The 17,339-nt window shown below is 31.5% G+C and overlaps 2 protein-coding genes across 7 annotated transcripts; both read right to left on the bottom strand.

The window, feature by feature from the left end:
* Window positions 1-1,245: 1,245 nt before the first annotated feature.
* LOC108453186 (agamous-like MADS-box protein AGL11) lies at window positions 1,246-6,116 on the bottom strand. 6 transcript variants are annotated; one of them, XM_053028626.1, is made up of 9 exons: window positions 5,834-6,115; window positions 4,942-5,143; window positions 3,223-3,304; window positions 3,081-3,142; window positions 2,794-2,893; window positions 2,596-2,637; window positions 2,461-2,502; window positions 1,590-1,750; window positions 1,246-1,467 (listed from the first exon to the last, which is right to left on the bottom strand). In XM_053028626.1, the coding sequence occupies exons 2-9, from the start codon at window positions 5,121-5,123 to the stop codon at window positions 1,464-1,466; spliced, it is 675 nt and encodes a 224-aa protein (XP_052884586.1). In that variant the 5' UTR covers window positions 5,124-5,143; window positions 5,834-6,115; the 3' UTR covers window positions 1,246-1,463. The 6 variants fall into 6 exon arrangements, with proteins under 6 accessions (XP_052884586.1, XP_052884585.1, XP_052884587.1 ...); XM_053028625.1 differs by having other exon boundaries at window positions 4,942-5,146; window positions 5,834-6,114; XM_053028627.1 differs by lacking the exon at window positions 5,834-6,115 and adding an exon at window positions 5,486-5,803 and having other exon boundaries at window positions 4,942-5,146.
* Window positions 6,117-10,751: 4,635 nt separating this feature from the next.
* Window positions 10,752-13,469, bottom strand: LOC128293087 (serine/threonine-protein kinase-like protein CCR4). Its single transcript, XM_053028422.1, has one exon. The coding sequence runs from the start codon at window positions 13,186-13,188 to the stop codon at window positions 10,882-10,884; it is 2,307 nt and encodes a 768-aa protein (XP_052884382.1). The 5' UTR covers window positions 13,189-13,469; the 3' UTR covers window positions 10,752-10,881.
* Window positions 13,470-17,339: the final 3,870 nt, after the last annotated feature.

The following is a 17,339-nucleotide window of genomic DNA, read 5'->3' as shown; positions in this document are numbered from 1 at the left end:
TAAAATATATATAATATATCAAAATACTAAAAATATTAAAATAAATGTTTTCTAACAAATTGAAAATAATTTTTAAAAAATATGTATACTTAAATAATAGTAAGATAAGTGCAACTTAACAAGCAAATGTCTCTAAAATAGTAACAAAATTAACAATAAAACAAGAGTTATACAATAACAACAAAATAGTAACATAATAGTGAAATGATAGCAAAATAATGAAAAAAAAAATAGCAAAAAAGAGAGTAAAAAGAAAACAATTTTTTTTACATATTTGGGCCGAGCAAAATAAGCCTTACATGAGGCTCAGCTCGTTTTCTAAACGAGCCTTATTTTTTTCTCAAGCTCATTTTTCGAACATATATTTTTACCAAAACTCTCTCACTTTTCGAGCTTTGCCTGACCCATGATCAAGTGAACTTATCTATGAGAATTTCGAATTACAAATGTCAAAAGAATTATAAGAGGGAAATAACAACTCGTTTGGGCCAGGTATAACCCACATAACAGGCCTGTTACTAATAACAAAGGCTAAAAGAAAAAGCCCAAGTCTTGAACTGATTAATTTAACTCTTCTTATTAACCATCCAACCTTTTTCTACCCTCATCATGTTAAGCTTGGGGTCCAGCTAAAATTTTCAAAAATTTAGAGGATATAATTAAAATATTTAAATATTTTACTAAATATAATTAAAATTTTTAAAGGCATAATGAAGATTTAATTAAAATTTTGAAAAGTTTAATGAAAAATTCCAAATTTTGGGACAATAAAAATTTAGAATTTTTTAAAGGTCTAAAGAAAATTTTCAAAAATGGGGGCAAGGCCCCTAGGCCCTCATTACCGTCCCCAATGCCTTGTCCGTCGATCAGGGGTTTGGTCTCTCCAGTGGAGCTCTTCCCACGGTGGCTGGTTTTGATTTTTTGGGCCTTTGTTTTGTAGTCTTTGTATGTTACCGAGTTTGGAATTGAAGACTTTAGGTAAGAGAGAGCATACACATTTACTCAACTTCTCTAAATAAATGGCTAATGATCGATGATCCCTCTACCATTTCATTTTTTCTCGTAAAATTAATTTTTTGAGACTTTAGGTACTATTCTATGATATAACGAATTCTTTATTTCTAACTTGAATAAGAAATAAAAGAAACACTATTATTATAAACAATTGTTAGTATCGGTATTTTTTACCATCATCATCGACTGTCACTTAATATTATTAGCATGTTTTTATTATTTAAGTAGGAATTATGAATTATTTTAAGTATTATATAAAAAATCAGTTTAACACAAAAATTAAACACGTTACACTAGTATAGGTTTTCAGACAATATAACAGAACAAAACAAGTAACAAATTACATGACAGCTTCATAATATATGTAGAGTACATATGGTTGAAATGCATCCTTATTTAATCTCATAATATCACAACACCCTTTTCAGATTTGTTCTCTCCAACTCTCTCTACCTGCAATCAGTGTTGTTCAGAAAGATTAAAATATATATATATATATATATATATATATATATATTAACCCCCTGATTGGTTTCATAATATTGGAAGCAAAGACATTAGAAAAAGGCAATTACCCAAGATGGAGAATCTTCTTGTCATGGTGGGAGTAGGGAGTGGGAGTTCCTCTCTCAATCACATTTGGAGTGAAGAAATTGCGAGATGCCAAGGCTTGAATAGCATTCAGCTCTGCTCCTGTTACCATGTTTGCTTCCTCAACCCTCTCTATCTCTGCAATCTATTCTTAAACATAACTCCCATTCAGTGTCTCTTAAGATATTATGAAGCTAGAAATTTTATATTTCCAAGGTTATAATAAAATATGATCAGATAATCATTTTTTCCATAAACATGTATTCACAAAAAAAAAAAAAATTATGAATTAGTATTCAAGACTTTGTATCCCCATATCATAAATCTTATTAATCTGGGATTAAAATGTTTTTTTTTTTTTTTTTGAAATTGGGCCGACCATCAACCTTCTATATCTTTGGGTATGTTTGATACTAGCACTTTAAAAAGTTAAAATGTGTCATCAGTATCTCTACTCTTCCTAATTTCGCACTTTAGTTTTAGATTTTTTTATTTTTAAAACTTAATCTCTCTATTTTAAAATTTCAAAAGTTAAGTTACACTGTCAATTTTTTAAAAAATTGTTGGTGTGATATTTTGAAATAAAAAAAATACTCACTTGATAATTATGTAGCTAAAAAATAATGTTGTAAGAAATATGAATTTAACATAATAATTTTAACCATTGAATCTAAATTATGAAATCTGAAAAAGTAGAAAAACTAGTTCACGACTAAATTCCAAATTGAAAAGATTTGAGATATTGTTAAATCTCACTTAATATTTGAGTAGGTGTGGATGGGCAGACTTAACTAAACTAAAATTGCATGACAAAAACAAATTGGTTGATGTGTTAGAAAATATGAATGTAATTACCTTAGCTCGGAGACATACACTTTCATTTTCCAGCTCAACTTCCTACAATATATAAAATTTAAGGTAGGTGTGTTAAAGAGTTAAATTTGGAAGTGGGGAAAAACAAGTAAAGTAAATAAGAAAGTAAGCATTCACCCTTTTCTGAAAATATTCAATTTCAGCTAGCAGCATTTCGTGCTGTTGCATCACCAACAACCAAACTCAGATAAGACACAGATATAAATATATAAACATTAAGTAGGAGAGAAAGCTGAGTTAAGTGATTTCAAGTCAAAGAAAATCCCCATTATTTTATATTAAATGAAAATGAATCATTGGGATGTAAATATTTACCTTCTTTGATCTGATTCTAGTAATCCCTCGTTCAAGTCTATTCTCTAGCTGCTTTAACTCCTTCACTGTCAAGGAACTCAACGAATCTCCCATTAGATGCCTTGAAAGAAAGCAAGTTAAAAAGAAATAGGGTATTAGCCTTTAAAGAACAAAATGTAAAAGGAGGAAAAGCAGGCAATGCAATCCTCTGAAAGAACAAGTAAAGTTCTTTTAACTTTTGAAAATTAAGACTGCATTTTTCTTTTTCTTTTGTTCATCTCATAATTTCAAAGGATTTTATAGTTTACCTGCTAGAATTCTGTAGCATTTGAATCTGCTGCCTCAACTTGGCTGATTCTTGTTGATAATACTACATTGTAAAATAAATATTTCTTTTGTCATGCAAAATACTAAACTCCATTTATCTTATCCCGAAAAATAATTAATTACCTGAGCATTGATTTCCGTGACGGTATTTGTGTTTGAGGTACCGGAACATGCCTTCTTGTACCTCTCTATTGTTGATCTTATGCTGCACCCAAGAAATCAAATCAACAGGGATATAGGAAATGGACGTAAAAAGAAAAAGCACAAATATTATATTTACTATAAGAATGCTTAGTTTTATAGAATCCATAAAGTAGCACCATAATTAACTCCTTGTTCATTTGAGTTTAGGTAATCCAAGTACAAAATCAGTGATTCCATGGTGCATTAGGGACTGGAAGTGATGCATATAAGCCCTATCCTGAGCATTTTAGTTTGGACTTGAAACACGCCCCATGGAATATATTGGATTAATAAAAGTTGGATTGAATTAAAGGAAGAGTAATTTGTTTCCCAAAATGACTTTACAAAATCTCCACCATGTGTTTTAATACTATTTTCGAAAAAGAAACCCATCTTATAAATATGTGTTTAATCATAATTCGCAAGTTAATTTTTAAAGTTAGTGAATAAAATAACTGGGTCAAGAGTAGTGATATTGAAGTTAGCTCACTCGGAAATATAACAGGTGGGAGAAGAAAACTCTCTACTTTGTTTTTGCATGGATTTAGCTATGGAAGTGAAAGGAGACATATAAATTGAAATGGCTGTATTTAGCAATGAAGCAAATAAAAGCTTACAAACATGGGTTGCCAAATCTTCAGTGAAGAGAATGATAAGCAATCAAAAGATTGGAGTTGGAGAGTTTGATAGTTTTTAGCTTGAAAATAGAAGCAGACAAAAGGAAGTAGCAGAGATGTCCAAAACAACCCAACTGGAAAGTATTGGAACTCAAACTCCAATTTGACATTAAGTGTTTAAACCAAATGGGATCTATGTCAAATCTTCAACATCGGATGAAATTTTGCTTTGACTTCCGATTCTAAAATCACATGCACCTCTTTACCATCTAATTACACCAAACACTTCCATTGGAGAGCCTCTTCTATATTGGAATTCCCCCTTTCCATCATACTTAAAAAATGCTTTTACTTCTATTTGTCTGGCAATCAATTTTAATTAACTCAAAGTAATTGAAATTAGAATAAATCTTAAATCTGATCTTAAAGTTCCTAAGATGTTAATATTGCCATTGAGAGAAGTCCTCATTTGCATGGCTAAGAAATTTGTTTATATCACAAGTTTATCAGTGGTATTACATTTTAGTTTATGGTGCAAGATGTAATTTTTTTATCAATATGATGATTGTATTATCTATGTGTTGGAATGCTTAATTTATCCATCGTCTTTCTCACTCATTTCCATTGTCTGTGTTTACCCAGAAATAAAATGGATCATTCATGAATTAAATAGCGTATAGTGCAGATATTTGATTTGTTTTTGTGTAAATTCATATAATATTTAAACTAGTATGTATGTGCAACAGATTTGAAGCAGAAGTCAATATTAACATTCAGACTTTTATGGATAATAAATTTAAATTGAGATACTCATCGACTTTATTTTTGTGGATACGAATTTAGATATTTAACTTATTAAATTGGGGTATTTAGCCTAATCGAAAATAATTTCTTTCATTTTGATTCATGTTATGGTACAATAAAATTGATTTAAGTTTTAAAACAAGATTTGGAAGCAAGCGAGGGAAAAATGTTTAAAAATCAAGTAATTTGGCCCAAAAGAAAAGAATATTCAAGGAATGGGATTGAGAAGGTAATTTACTTGTTGTTGGAGTACTCGTAGAGGCGGCCACGGGTGGAGAAGACGATAAGAGCAACTTCTGCATCACAAAGGACTGACAGCTCGTATGCTTTCTTCAGCAGCCCATTCCTGCGCTTGCAAAACGTAACCTGACGATTCGTGGTGTTCTCGATCCTCTTTATCTCTATCTTTCCTCTTCCCATCTTCACCCTTTTATATATTCCTACTTTTAGGTTTTGGAAGATGAAAAGATCGTGTCAGATTTAGTTTATGAACAACTTTGCCAAAAGAAAAAAAGATATTCAGAAGAAAAAAAACATGAGTGTAAAAGCAGATCCATGCAAAACCCAGGGAAATAGGGAGTGGAAAAAAAGTTAGCTATACTTAAACCCTAGCTATCTATCTTCCAAGAAACTTTCAAAGGAAACATGCATAATCTCTTTTGGCTGATAAAATGAAAACAGTAGGTTATCAGCATGAAAGAAAGTGTGAAGTTGAAGGAGATTTAAAACATCTGTACATGACATATAGGGAAATTCAAAGCATAATAAAACATAGCGAAAACCTATTATAGTTATCAGAGAAAAGAAGAACCAACATCCTCTGAAGAAGTTAGTTTGAAATATGAAGAAAACCCCATCATATGTTTTTTTGTTGTTGTTGGAAGAGGAGTTTTGTGAGTGATTATGCTGAGAAAAGAGATCTTTTTCATGGAAGGAGTAGAAGATTCCCTTGTTCTGACACCAGATCTAAGCTAGCTAGCTGATACTATAAACCTCTTAACAAATAAACAAACCATGCATTTAGATGAATAGGGTAGTGTTATAAAAAGTATATAATCCAGACCCCTTATTTTCCTTTTCCTTTCTTTTTTATATTTTTCTAAAGAGAAGATGAAAAAAGGGGCACAGACCTGAGGTTAGGCCACAGTTCCGGCCACTTCAGCTTTCGGAAAATTACAAATTCCAAAGAAGGCCAAAGTGTTTGGATTTTTGTTTCACAATGCTTGCTTTGAGAGAGTTGAGGGAGGTATATAAAAGCAAGAGAGAGAGAGAGAGAGAGAAAAAGACATTGGAATTGTAGTTAGCGGAAAGGGAAGAGAGGAAATGTAGTTTTAGGTAAAAAAGAAAGAGGATCGGAGCAGGGTGCGAATTCACACCCTTTTTGGCAACCATGTTTCCATTTTCTAATCCCTTATTTAAAGCTCCTGAACTCACTAACGTGCTCTCCCATCAAAGAATCTTTTTCTAGGGTTATACATTATGTGTGACATTGATACGGGATACTATTACCAATACATTCAATCTTTTCTATTTCAATTTTACTATTATCATTACTATCATTATTAAACTATTAGATGTGATTCCACTGGTTATTATGATTAAAGATTTAATTTTCATTTATAAGAATGGAGTATATTTCACTGTCTGTTATTTATCTCTTCGGAGAGCATCCACGGTGAAAAGACTAATCATTGTTACCGACGGTGAATATCCTAGTTACAACTATTTTTTTTTTTCAGTATCACTATTATGAATGCATTAAATTTATAGCTATTTGAATTCACAAACTTGTTATATGTATATTAGAAATTTTACCACATGTGCATGCATGTGAAACTCACATATGTAAAACTCATATGTTTGTTTTAAAAATAACATGCAATAAATAACAAAATATATGGTTTAGAATTAATTAATAATAACACACAAAATATAGTGATGGATCTTGGGACTAAGTTTTGGAGGCTAGTAAAATTTTAAAAATTTTAGGAGTTTAATGAGATTTAAAAAAAAATTGGGGTTTAATTAAAATATTTGAATTTTTAAGATTAATCGAATTTTCAAATATTTTAAGTGAACTTAATTAAAATTATCAAAAAAATTAAAAGGTATAATGGGAATTTTCTAAAATTTGAAGCGGTCTAATTAAATTTTTTTTAAAACTTTCAAGGAGAAATGAAAATTTTCAAAAATTTTGGAGGCTTAATTAAGAGAAAAATCATAATTTCTTAAAAAAAATTTTTGGGGGAGGCCATTGTATACCCTTTAAATGGTCCACCTCTAGTGAAATATGCACAAATTTTTATACAAATATAAAAATTTAAAAATACCCACAAAATTATATATCTTACTTTGTAAATAAAATGGTTTTCTCATAATTCCTTAAAAGACCCGGATGATGGGTGACACTAACTTAGCAAAAGGGTTATAAATAGTATAGATAACAAATTTATATTACAAATATACTTATTAATTTAATGTAAAAACTAAAATTGTTTAGTTCAAATGGTAAAAGAAAAAATTATATGCATAGCGTCACTGGTTTAAATTTGATTATAAACTAATTTTGATTGATTTATAAAATATAAAAAATAAAAAATCTACATAATCATATAATTTTGTTTGCAAATAAAATAATTTTAGTAATTTTTAATTAAGCTAAGACTCGATTGATGAATGACACCAACTCAATAAAGGTCTTTACAAATAGTATAGATAATAACATAATTTTGGATAACAAATTAGAATATTTTTATCCTATACTTGTCAATTGGGTCGATTAATTTAGATTAGTTAACTTAGAGTTTCAAATTTTCAATTAATTTGAGTTCAGATTAATTTTAGCTTGAATATTTTAAATTTGGATTATTTTAAGTTTAAGCCACTCATGTTTGATATTTAAGTTTTTGAGTTTAATCATTTTAGGTTTTATCATTCTAACACTTAGATCATTTGAGTTTAATAAGTTGATTTTAGCCTAACTTAGTTTGTTTTCTAATTTTATAATATGTTATTTTTATTTATATATTATATATTTATTGAGAGAATATTAAATATATTATATATATACATATTTTTCAAAATATTTACGAGAGTGAGTCTAGTAATTAATCTTCCGCATCTTGTAAACTCATTAAATAAAATATTTATTAGTAAATGTATAGTTCAAATATAAAATATATATTTTTATAATAAATAAAAATGAGATTTTTAAACTTGTTTAGTAAAGATTCAACTTATTATTTATTATTTTATCAGTCATATCGCTAATGCCCAAATTGTAACATGTTTTTGGGGTTTTACTTTTTACTAAAAATGGAAGAATGATTAGAATTTTCAAACCCAAATGTACATAATAATGCATGAATGAAAAAGAAACTGTGGTCCAGCAATGGAAACGAAACTTTGAAAAAATTAATTATTAATTTATGGATCAAATTTACCATTTTTGCCTTTTAACATATTAACAAATGATTGTATGCTTTCTTTTCAAGTTTTCAATAAAGCTTTATAATTTAAAAACAAACATCTCTATTAACTTTAAAACCCTGCTTAAAATGGATTTATCTGATATAAATAAGATTAAAAATATTTACCAAAAAAGTTATTAAAATATTTTTAAATATAAAAGAAATTATATTAACATCAAAGGTGTCCAATGACTCAAGTCTTGTTCAAACAAGTTATTTTAAATGCACAAATATTTTAAATATGCGTGTTATATAATTATTAATAATATGATAATTTTGTTGATGAGTTTGAGTAGTTTTAACGAAAATATGAATCCAATTTGTAAAACTGGAAAGATTGAACTCTATTAGTTGCGAAAATTGTAGATTTAGTTATTATACTTTAATTTAATTATTTTTAGTTTATGTATTTTTAAAATTTTAAGATTTCAGTCTTTACCATATGATGATGGTTAAATTTATTAAGTTTTGTTACCTTTAAAATTTGATCGTCAAACATATTATTATATGTGTAATGTTATATCACATTATTATTTCTATATATTACTCATTAAAAATTCATTTAATAGATTAACGGCTACTATTTATATCAAGACTAAAATTTTAAAATATGAACTGAATCTACAACTGTAGGTATACATGACTAGTAATTGAATTTAAACAAATAGAGTTAATAATTACTGTTTGGGTTAAAACTAAAATTTCAAAATTCAAAAAAGTATAGAGATTAAAACTGATCAAGTCGAAAAGTACAAGAACTAAATTTGATCAAATTAAAAGACAGGAACTAAATCCATAATTGTTGAAAAGTACAGGGACTAATTTCAGAATTTAACCAAATGAAAAAAAGATTGTTAGCAAGGCTGCAAGGTGAAGTTGAGGAGTAAGAATACCATAGTTGAGTATGATGAGATAAAAGTAAGTGGATTCCAAGCAAACTCAAGGAGGGTAAGATGAAAGGAGTTAGGCTTTGAGGTGCTGGATCCAATCAAATGATCACCTTCCAACTTACCTTTGGTTGCCTCCCTCCACCGGCACCTTCAGATGTGGGTTCTTCACCATTGGTTAGGGGGCAGCTTAAAGAGGCTAGGGATGGTATTTGGGCAGCGATACCGTTCACCGGGCGGCACCTTTTAGGTCTTGAATCCATCGTATGTTTCGCTGAGAAGGCTTTGCTCACCTTGCCTCCGTTGGGTGGAGGCCCCAAAACAAAATCATCCTCCATATCGCCAACACTGTCCACATCACATACCTTTAATGTTTCCCAATAAAATAATATGCAAATAAATGGCTGCAATAAAAAACAAAAAAACAAAGTGCTACGGTCAACTTTTTATTTTATTTTTATTTTATCGAGAAATAATGCATGCATCAATTAATTATTCATAGATATCCTTTTTTGACCTTCTCCTTCCCCTTCTCCTTGCTTTAAGTTTTAGTTGGAGTTGGGCAAATTCAAAATGAAACCTTATTGGAAGAAATAATCATAACTTCATAATGAATATATGGAAATAAATATTCAAGGATTACACCTTTTATACAACAAATTCTTTTCTATTTTTTAGCTACTACACCCGCCATCATTTTTTCCCACTTAAAAGATCTAGACAACCCCTCTATATTTTAGATATTTACATTTTAATCCTTATATTATTGATTTTAGTGAGTTGATAACATGGACTTCTAAAATTTATACGAATGATGATTAAACATGTATCAAAGAGGAAGGAAAACTAAATCACAATTTTTAAAATTTCAACTAATTATTTGATAGTTTTAATCAAAACAATCATTACAAATAATTAATTAACTAATTAAACTCCACTCAATCTAAAATTTTTACAAGAAACATGCAAGCATCGACTTTCCTAGCACAATCAAAATCAAGACTAAAATTCCAATTGAATCAACAGAGAAGAAAAAGAATTTGGAGGGAGCAATCTGGACTGGTTACATACAAGTCTTGAATAATTGAATTTAAGATAATTTAAAACTAACAAATAAATGGTTTAAAATGGAATGAGAATTTTAATAACCTAAATATCAAAATCATCTATATACAGCATATCTTCCGCTCCAAGTGACTAATACCACATAATTAGCAAAACCCTTTTTTTAACAATTATCTCGGTTACATAATAACAACGTTTAACCTTTAATTATGAAAAAAAAAAAGCTTACCCTAAACAAACAATAATAATTAATGTTTAACCTCTTATATTATGCGGGTTTACCTCATAATTTTGTATCTGATTACTACGGATAATACAAATACAAATTCAATGAAAATACAAACGTAAAAATAAATTGTGGGTTCATAATGAGAAACTATGCATGCATGTTTTAATTATTCAAAAGTTGTTTTATTGAGAAAAAGTCGTAATGAATATGTCAAACTCGAACGACACCTTGTGGAAAACTCTCTTTGATTTTTTTCTACGCAATTTGATGCACTAAAAGTCCAGAATTAAATAATCTATTTTTTATATGTTTGATATTCGAATTATTTACTTAATTAAATAAATTTATCTGTGTAGTAATCTTTAGCAAATATAATTACACCAGGAATCAGAGTTAAATATTTTCAATTAAAATTTAATTCAATATTGAACAAAAATGAATCAACAAACAAGAAAAATGTGAAAGAACGAATATAGTGGAATGAATTAGAGGGATTCTGTACTTCGCTATACAAAATGTGAGGTCAGTTATGTTGAGGATTCTGTACTGGATCGAGAGAAAGTTGGGGGAAGCAAACGGTCAGTCAAAGCCTTCTCCAAGCTCTTTACAATCTCCAACATTGAAGGTCTGTGTCGACCTTCTGCTCTGACACAAGCAGCTGCTACCCATCCTACACTTGCCACTCCCTCTATTTCGAAAGGGGTTGGTGCTGGGACTCGGCTGTCCAATATTCTATGAATTTCATTACGCCCGATATATGGAACCGTAAAATCAACCACATTCCTTGGTGCCCCATTTTCATTGTGGTGGATTGCCTTGAGTCCTGTTAATAATTCCAGCAATACTATACCGAAACTGTAAACATCACTCTTATTGGTCAGCTGTTGAAACCTGTAGTACTCAGGGTCCACGTATCCGACTGTGCCGGCTGCTTGCAGCGAGAGGTGAGACTCCTCACCCTCCGGACCAATCAATGATAATCCGAAATCAGATACCTTTGCTGTCCAAGTTGCATCGAGAAGAATGTTGGAGGTTTTTATGTCACGGTGTATGATGGGTGGTACCGCGTATTCGTGCAAGTATTCGATCCCTCTGGCGGCATCTAATGCGATCCTAAGCCGTGTAGCCCATGACATGAAGGGTGAAGACTGGAGCTTGTGGAGATGGTCATGGAGTGTGCCATTTCTCATGTACTCGTATACCAATACACGCTCATCCGATGTTTCACAAAATCCCAGTAGTCGGACAAGGTTTTTGTGGTGAAGGCGAGACAAATACTGCAGCTCATTAACGAAAGCATTGCCTTTATCTTCTGGACGCACGGTACCAACAGCATACGATGAAGTGCTCGTCATCGTTTCAGCACGTTTGATGGCCACTTCACGCCCATCGTCCATCGTGGCCCGGTAGACAGAACCGAAGCTACCGGTCCCGATTTTATGATCCTCAGAGAAATTGTTGGTGGCTTGAATCAGGACTTCTAAAGAAAATTCCTCCAAACCACCTGTATTTGCCAAGCTTGTCAATTGGCTCGGACGCTTCTCCAGAACTGCGTGTGCTAACGAGGCTTGGGGCTGATTGGAATCGCGGTTAGTCGGACTTGGGGACACGGTTTCCTCCAGGCGACCTGAATCATGAACACGGCAACCTCTACCTTTGCAATATCTGAAGACAAAGAAACCGACGACTAGTAACAAAGAGAAGGATCCTACACAACCAACAACTAGGAAAGCTATCATTCTGCCATTCCAATCACTGCTTGTGGATCTGTTTTGAGGTTGCGGCGAGGGAGCTGATGGCAGGGACGGCGCAATTGACACACAAGCTTCGCATATAGATCCACCATTGCTGCAAAATGAGCCTGATCCGGACACTGAACCACATGGACATGTATTCCTACATGGCCCCGGTAAAACTTGAGAGAAAACCATAGAGGTGGAGTTAAACCTTGCGTCACCCCAACAAAACAAGGAAAAATCCAATGTTGAAACTCCACAAAAAACATTTCTCTTTGCTTTGATTGCAATAAAGCTACGCCTTTCCAGTTCCTGTGGCAGACTGAAGTTATTTTGGCCCCAACAGACCACAGTTCTATTAGTCCTTAATGCACAGCTCCGGTTCAGTCCCAAAGCCAGTGCGTTGAATTTTCCCCGTGGCGTATCGTCGACCACCGTATTCCCCCAACACTGTAAATCATTACCTCTACTGATGGCACAAGCATGCCTAAAGCCCGCAGCAATCACCTGATAATTCCCTTTAGGCTCTTCGCCAGTGACACCAGCACCGTTTCCACGGCAGCTAATTTTTCCATCTTCCGATAATCCACACACAAATCCTTCGCCAACAGCGATTTCAGAGAAGTTTTGATCCCCGGTTGGGTTGAATTCGGGCCATTGCCAACAGTCAAGAGCGTTGGTCGCATTAAGACCACAAATGTGAGAGTTTCCAGCTTCGAGTTGGTTGAGAGCTGGACCCCTGTAAATCCTTTTGAACTCCATAGTAGTGCCATTGTTGAAGAATCTCCAACAATGCATGACCGAAACATTTGATGAGGAAAACGAAGGTCTGAAACCGCATAAAAACCCATCCCCAGAGACAATCCCAGTGAAGGAATCATTAGGATGGAAAGGGGTTTGAATCCCAGGACTTGGAAGGCTAGAACAATTTAGTGAGGATCGGTTGAGTTCAGGAGAAGGCACTAAAGCACACACTAATGTGAGGTTAGAAGTTTCAGATATAGAGACTGTGGAGAAGGAAGAACTGAAAGAAAAAAAACAAAGAAAGGAAGAAATCAAGAGAGAAAAGGGGTGGGATTTGCAGAAGAAACAACCCATTGAACTTGTTTCGACACCTAATTTGATGGTGAGAGGGAGAAAGATTATATATTTGGCAATTAAAGAATGCCAACATTGTTGGAGTAATGGAGCATGAGGGAAATTACACGCGGTTTACAGAGTTTGATGGAGTTTCAAGTGTGCAACTGAGACCCAGTCCTGTGAAAATGTAATACTTTATTTCAAGGATTTTTCAGAAGCAGCAAGCACTGTGGTCTGGTCAACATTTGACGCCCACAGACACCCTCCAACCACAACAACTCCAACCAAATTGGCTCCACACCTTCATATCAAAACTCTTGCGTATATATAACCTGGTTAGGCTGCTCAAGTCGAGTAAAGCTTAGTACATCTTTATAAATTTGAATCCTTTCACAAATTATTTAATAATTTTTTTTTTGTTTAAATTTAATTTTGGAAGGATATTTACATGAGTTTTTCTATATAAATGTCTTGTTTGGCAGAGTTGGTAGTTAAATCATTATATATGCGTTTGACGAATTGTTCTAACATAATTTAATATTTCTACATATAAGAGATGAATGTTAATTAGTGATTTAACGTAGACTTGATAATTATATATCATTTGACAGAATGAGCCTCCTACTTTTTGTTTTATTTCAAAGCTAGCCCTTCTTTTCTTAATATTTTTTATGCTCACTCGTTTTTGTTCATTGTTAAACCGTTTCAATTTTCAACCGCGTTCAGTAGGATGTTAGGTTGCGCTTTGGATTGAATAATTTATTCCAATATTTTCCATTATTCAAATTTCAATTAATTTGGTTGAAATAGAAACATTCCAAAAATTGTGGGGTTTTTACCCAATTAATTTTAAAAAAATTAAATATTTACAAGAATACTCATTTTTTAAAACAATGACAGCATGAATAGTGACCAGTACTGTGTTGGCTGACACCCATGTCAGGTAAATTTTTTTTTTTAGATCCCGTGTTTCTAGTGGTTAGCATCTAGTAAAAAAATAATTTTTTTTCTATATTTTTGGTGATGGCACCATGGTGACTGGCACTCATGTTAGTAAAATTTTGTTTTTTTGATCCCGTGTTTTTAATGGCTGGCACCCTAGTAAAAATATAATTTCTTTTGCCTTGGCCTTCCATTTGTCAGCACCCATGTTTGAAAAATATGATTTTTTAGGTGCCGGCTATCTTCTTGTCGTGCACTCTCACACAGAAGATGGAATGCGTGGGTCTTTGGGTGCATCATTCCACCAGGGTAGATATTAAATCCGACCTTAAACATTTGAATGAATGCTGTTGTGCCAAACCTGGCGGCATCCAAGTACGGTATAATCTTATGGTCAGGAAAATATATTGGAACATGAAGTTGAGTTCTCAAGATCTGATACTCATTCTGTACATATAATAAAATCGATATTTGTTAATGTTTTCAAGTTTAATTTTCACAACTAATGAATGATTATTTTTTAAAGAGTACGACTTCAAAAACATTTCTAAAAAAAAAATTATATGATTTTATTTAAAACTGACTCAGACCACATTTATCGGCTCCTTTATCATAAACGTTGTGTGGTCGGTAGCTCGGATAAGAGAATCCATTACAATTTCTGCATAAATATCAATTAAATTATCAATTACCATACAAAAAAACAACAAATAATTTAACAAATCATTCAAATTAACAACATGCTAAAATACCTTAAAATTTTAATCTTATTACAAAAAAAATGCAAAAAAAAAAAAAACCTCCAGTGAATGCTTTTTGGCCTGGTGGAATATGGTGGTGGATGGGTGGGGAGGAGACCATTGAGACATATAGTGGAGAAGAAAGAAGAAGAAAAAAAAAGAGAAAAAAGAAGTCTGGATAAAAAGTAGTTGTGTAACCATTGGGTCACGTCAGCATTAAGTGGCACGTTGGTGCCGGACAGTAGATCGTCAGCACCGACCTGCCACCTAATGCCGGTGTGACTCGACGATCACACGATTACTGTTCATTCAGACTTTTTTTTTTTCCTTTCTCCTTTTTTTTAAAAAAAAATATAACACTAACAAAATTTTTGTATTCAATTAATAGATTTGTTTAGCATCATTTAATACATTCTTTTTCGTTACTTGAATATTTGTTTAGTAGTATATTTCGTATTTATAAAAAATAACAAAATTTGGTACAATATTAGTTTTTAACCTTTTCATATTTTTAAAAACATTATATCATGACTTCTTTTATTATTCTTGATTTTATATCGGTTCATTACGGACAAAATTTACGAACTTATGGACAATAAATTTTTTCTAACTTAAAAATAACTCCTTTCATTTTTATCTTACTATTATTTACATTAAAATTTACTCAACAATTTATTAACCTCTACTATTGTCTTTTTTTTACAAAATTTACCTAACTAATTTCATAATTTGTGAAAATTCTCCAAGTGCAATAATACTAACTAATTTTGGATTAATCAAACTACACAGTTTACTAATGTATTTTGAAAAGTATTTTCTCCAGCAAATTCATCTTCTTCTTAAATTAGGCCTATCGTTCATTTAGTAAGATTAGATTCGGCCGCCCTCAATCAAATACACCGGTGTTGCTTAATTTTATTATTAATTGCGCAGAAATCACAATGACTTTTTGCATTCGAGCTTCAGACCAAACAATACTAAGCCGAGTTTCAAATGACTCCATCGAGAATCTCATGGCCCAAGTTTAGGGTTCTCGCGATACAAGGTTTGGTCCGTGAAGATTGTCACCTACTTGTGTAAATTGTAATTTATACTTTCGCTCCTTAACAACATAACCTTTTTAGTTCTCATGATAGTATATAATTCAACCTTGTTAACGCATTACTACCAATACATAATAGAAATCTCCAGTTGATGGTACACTCCCCAAACAGATAAAATATTTTTTCAATCTCTCGACCCACTTTTTTTCTCTTCAGCAGTACAATCTCAATAATTTTTTTTCCCACTCCTTGTTTTATCAGAACCCAAAGTGCAACCATGGCTAGTATATATAGCCTATTGGTGCTAGTAAAGAAAAAGTCGGCACAAAAAAATTATTTTTTTTATTTCTTAAGGTATCTATTGGAGCGAGCCCAATAACTAATCCTCGGCATTCTGTAGGTCCATTAAGGGGTAGATGCTAGCCATGAGTTTTAAAGCTGCTCCATAAAAAAATAAATTTTTTACTTGGGTGCTAACCATTGGAAACACGGGATCAATAACAAATTACCTAACATGGGTGTCGGCACAAAAAAATCGAAAAAATTAATTTTATTTTTGGCAGTGTCGACGTTTGAACCGAAGAATACCTGTATTTATAAAATACAAGAGAAAAAAATACATGCAGGTATCGCCCATTACAGCACCGACACCAATTTTTTTTTAAACCCCTAGGCAATCAACAGGTAATGATGAGGGATGATTGGCGTAATGCTGGCTCTTGAAATATCGACACCATCCTACACCATTCATTTTAGGTTACTTCCGTTATTGTTTTTAAAATTGAATTATTCCTATATATATATATATATATATATATATATATATATATATATATATATATATATATATATATATATAGTTAGTTGGGTAAATAGCCCCAAATGTGGCTAAGAGTAGTTTAATAAGTCTACCTGCTACAGATTCGTCATATTTGATTTCTTTAGACACTAGAAATGTAATTATAACTCTATAACTAAAATCAACTCATAAAATATATTCCAATAACATCCGTAAATAAAAGCAGCACATATAATAAAATTTAAATATAATATTTCAAAGTAATCATACATATAATAAAAATCCGTAAATATTATATTTAAAAATAGTGAATCTCATTCAATATTTATAAATATATTTATATATTTAAAAATAATGATAAAATTGAAATTAAATAAGTAATCATACTTACACAGATTGTTAAAAGGTAATGTGAGAAATTAGTAATTCAAACTTACTGTTTTATTTTATTTTTTTATGCAATTGTTATTCAAACTCAAATTAATTTTGAAAAAATAAACTACAATTCACCAATCAACCATTCATGAAAAGAAAAACATTTAATCCCGGATTCTATAACTTTTCTCTTTCATTTCTAAATATTTTTTATTCATATTAGTTTAAAACTTAACTTTTCTCAATTAATAACATAAATGTCTAATTATC

Source organism: Gossypium arboreum, chromosome 5, assembly GCF_025698485.1.
Source record: "Gossypium arboreum isolate Shixiya-1 chromosome 5, ASM2569848v2, whole genome shotgun sequence".
Classification (NCBI taxonomy): Eukaryota; Viridiplantae; Streptophyta; class Magnoliopsida; order Malvales; family Malvaceae; genus Gossypium; species Gossypium arboreum.
This window is presented reverse-complemented; position numbering and strand designations above follow the sequence as displayed.

What these genes read in the sequence shown, in the direction of transcription:
- LOC108453186 (XM_017751143.2), bottom strand. Translation starts at nt 5,123, where the DNA reads ATGGGAAGAGGAAAGATAGAGATAAAGAGGATCGAGAACACCACGAAT. An exon ending in TCACGGAAATCAATGCTCAG is followed by an intron (nt 3,143 to 3,222) that starts GTAATTAATTAT and finishes TTTACAATGTAG; the next exon opens with TATTATCAACAAGAATCAGC. An exon ending in GTGTATGTCTCCGAGCTAAG is followed by an intron (nt 1,751 to 2,460) that starts GTAATTACATTC and finishes GTTTAAGAATAG; the next exon opens with ATTGCAGAGATAGAGAGGGT.
- LOC128293087 (XM_053028422.1), bottom strand. Translation starts at nt 13,188, where the DNA reads ATGGGTTGTTTCTTCTGCAAATCCCACCCCTTTTCTCTCTTGATTTCT.